This window comes from Rutidosis leptorrhynchoides, chromosome 2, assembly GCF_046630445.1.
Source record: "Rutidosis leptorrhynchoides isolate AG116_Rl617_1_P2 chromosome 2, CSIRO_AGI_Rlap_v1, whole genome shotgun sequence".
NCBI classification, from domain to species: domain Eukaryota; kingdom Viridiplantae; phylum Streptophyta; class Magnoliopsida; order Asterales; family Asteraceae; genus Rutidosis; species Rutidosis leptorrhynchoides.
In genome coordinates this window covers 403,449,306-403,452,938 of record NC_092334.1, presented here as the reverse complement: position 1 = coordinate 403,452,938, position 3,633 = coordinate 403,449,306, and the positions used below count along the sequence as shown (strand labels likewise).

At 31.8% G+C, this 3,633-nt stretch overlaps 1 protein-coding gene across 1 annotated transcript; it reads right to left on the bottom strand.

The window, feature by feature from the left end:
* Nucleotides 1-515: 515 nt before the first annotated feature.
* LOC139889114 (protein NBR1 homolog) lies at nt 516-3,263 on the bottom strand. The gene is made up of 7 exons (XM_071872084.1): nt 3,237-3,263; nt 3,118-3,122; nt 2,939-3,002; nt 1,451-2,500; nt 1,207-1,356; nt 743-1,101; nt 516-641 (listed from the first exon to the last, which is right to left on the bottom strand). Exons 1-6 carry the CDS (start codon nt 3,261-3,263, stop codon nt 751-753), a joined length of 1,647 nt encoding a protein of 548 aa, XP_071728185.1. The 3' UTR covers nt 516-641; nt 743-750.
* Between the last annotated feature and the right edge of the window lie 370 nt (nt 3,264-3,633).

The window sequence follows — 3,633 nt, the reverse complement described above, 5'->3', positions numbered from 1 at the left end:
CTTTTATCAGTTGTAATGTAGGTCCCAATTTGTGACAGTAAATTAACACAAACTTGATATAAAAAACCAACTTAACACAATTAAACTTGAACAAATCACTATCTTGTAAAGTCAGATTATAAATTATAATGATGAACAACATTGAATATAGAAGCGAAAATACCAGAGTAGAGATGCCATAAGTAGAGATACCAAAAACAAAGAAGACAAGTGTAGGATTCAATATATAAATTTTCTTTTTTTAACATCCTCTAATCCCCTGGATAATTGCAGACTGGCATTAAGTCAGTTATTTCTGAAATTGTTTCTTATTTTATGATGATTCAATTCAATATGACTGTAGACAGAAAGCCAATATTATATACTCAATAGGCCAATTAAACATCACACCCATGAACACAACTTGAAAAAAGAAAAAAGAAAAAAAGTAGATGAAAACCATTTTAACCAAACTCTGATCGATCACGTAGCACACAATTATTATTAACATTAGATAAGTTTTTAAATCAAAATACCGATTGCATAATGTATGCTAAATTGGATCAAAACTTATAATAGTACCATAAAAGTTCTCAAAACAAAAATTACTGCACGCTTTGTACTTCCTTGTTCTTCTTCAAAGCTTCAACATTAGTAATACCCTACAAAGTAGGCCATGTATTATATATCAATAAAAACATCACAAACATACATTTCAAGGTTATATAAACTATAACTAAAACTATAAACTTTAAACGCTCACCAGCTCCTTCAGCTCCTCCATTGGTCCCACTCCGAAGAAACACCACAAAGATCATCAATCGATTTCTCCAAATCATAATTATTCTTCTTCAATATTTCCTTGTTCAAATCGAGCTGCTTAAATCCCATTTTCTCCAGATCATTCAAAAGAGCCTGCTCTTTATCATCACTACTTACCTCAACCCGTGCAGACTCTAATGCAGTTTTCACTTCTTTAAAATCAAACATCGAATCAGAACCAGACACCAACTTATTCCCGGAATCCGTCTCTTTATTAACTACTTCTACGTTCTTCACAACAGGTGGCAGACTAACATTAGTTGATGTTTCACCTATGACCTTCATAGAGGCTTCAACAACCTACATGGATTATAAAAAAATTCAAAAATAATAATTTCTATTTCCACCAATATAATAACATTATAATTAAAATTAATATTTAACTAGTCTTAGTTGATATGTTACCTGGAACGACACCGAAACAAATTTCCCAAAAAACTCCCCAGACAGAGATACCATCCTCCAGCACGAAAAGTAACGACCAGGAACTCCAGGGGCAATAATGTCAATTGCAATGTCAATCTCCGCGTTTACAGGTAGACCATCAGTCGGGATCTAACATAAAATCAAAGAATAAAAAGTTAAGGGATTTAATTCTAATTTAACAAATTGAAACTAGGAAAATAAAAGTATAGCTAGTGTTACAAACCTTTACATCAACAGTAAGATCTTTCGTTAACACGTCTCCTGCAATCCACACAAGTTTTGAGCCGTGAGGCCATGCGATAGTACCATTATTACGCAACTTCCAAATTTTAGTAACTTTACTAAATGGAGCCATGATAGTACCATCTGGAACAGTGACATCATCAATGAGTTCACTATATAGTTTGAATTGATACTTTGAGTTTTTACTTCCACTTTGTTGACCATCAACATTTGATAAACCACAAGTCATTGGTTGCGTACTCGCACCAGATTTGAAAGTGAATCCCGGATTCAAGTTTTGTTGCTGAGTCACACCAGCCCCAAAATTCGGAAACGGATATAAATAAGGATGCGGTGTATTCAGAGTTTGACCATAAACTGCAGAATTTACGGTTTGAGAATGTGGTAGATTCAGAGATTGAGGGTAAATTACGGGATTTACGGTTTGAGAATGTGGTATATTCAGAGTTTGACCATAAACTGCAGGTTTTAGGGTTTGAGAATGTGGTGTATTCAGAGTTTGACCATTAACATTTACAGAACCAAAAGGCGTTGGTTGCACACTCGCACCAGCATTAAAGTAGAAACCCGTATTCGAGCGCAGTTGTCTAATCACGTCAGCCGTTACTTTTTGCACAAGCTGAGAATACCATGCACCAGATAACGCAGTTTGAGTATTGATTTGTTGTTGCCATTGTGTTATTGGAGGATTAACGGTTTGAGATTGAGGATAGAGAGTTGATGAATTTAGCATTTGAGCAGCCCCAAAATTGGAGATTGGAACAGAATTAGGGATTGGTTTTTTGGTTAATTCACAGTTCACAGTAATATATAACGGATTCAAAGCTTGTTCTACAACGTCATCGAGTTCACCATCTGCAGAAAGGTTAATCTCCTCGTTATCTTCATCGTTGTAAGTCAACGTAAAGTCAACACCTGCAGCAATGCTAAAGAGACTGCGGATCTTCTCCTTCAACGTAGAAATGTCAATACAAAGTTTATTGTTTTGAATACCAACCCTGAAGCGTTTAAGTGTCTTCCCATACTTAACCTGTAGATATACCACATATAATCAAAAATATTTATTAAAATTGGCGATATTAGGTATAAAAAATGATATATCTGTTACATAATTCACCATAAACGTAATTAGAAATCTGAACATATATGTATACATATATAAAGTGGTATATCTGATAGCCTGATACATAATTAACCTTTACAAGATTCTAAACATAATTAAAAATCCAAACATTCATATGAAACAAAGACAACGGCATGATGAATAGTAATTAAAAATCCAAATATATATATATATATATATATATATATATATATATATATATATATATATATATATATATATATATATATATATATATATATATATATATATATATATATATATCTTCGTAACACATTATATATTCAGACATAAATATTAAACTTGACGATTTTAGGTTTTAACTGATCACAAATATAAACATACATTGAAAGATGGTATACAACTATTGATCTTCTTCACTACAAGCAATTGAGCATAAACCCTAACCCTAGACTAAAATAATCCAAAATAGTTTTACATGCAATGTACGTACGTGACTATCATCAAAAATCATATACTCTGTATATATAACAGATAGTAAAAGCGATCAACCAATTAATTACCCTAACTAAAGCAATAAGAAAAATAAAACAAACAAAAGAAATAAAAGATCCAATAAAAAGTTAATAAATAGCAATAAAACGACAGATTTGTAGAATCGATAAGTGTAAAACGTTCGAACCTTGACTACAATGGAAGAAGAAGGCATTACGACAAATCCTGTGAAACTGAAAACAGTGTTATTTATTCTGAAAAGAATACGGAGTGTATAGAATAGAAATATCGAATATAAATAGAGGAAGCTATTGTAATTTGGAAGTAAATTGAAAATACCACACCCCCCTCACCCCCACCGAAAAACGACATCTAGTTTGCTATAAATAAGTTATTATAATATTAAATTACATTAATTAATAATATTAGTTATTGATGTGTGTAGAGGTGTATACGATATAGTTATATTTTTACTAGGAAATACTATTAAATATGATACAATTTTACACAAGTTATTTATTTATTTATAAAGTGGATATACCTAAACTTTGCTACAACACTATAGGCAGTGTACCTAATCGTAG

What these genes read in the sequence shown, in the direction of transcription:
- LOC139889114 (XM_071872084.1), bottom strand. Translation starts at nt 3,263, where the DNA reads ATGCCTTCTTCTTCCATTGTAGTCAAG. An exon ending in ATCTTACTGTTGATGTAAAG is followed by an intron (nt 1,357 to 1,450) that starts GTTTGTAACACT and finishes ATTTTATGTTAG; the next exon opens with ATCCCGACTGATGGTCTACC. An exon ending in TTGTTTCGGTGTCGTTCCAG is followed by an intron (nt 1,102 to 1,206) that starts GTAACATATCAA and finishes TAATCCATGTAG; the next exon opens with GTTGTTGAAGCCTCTATGAA.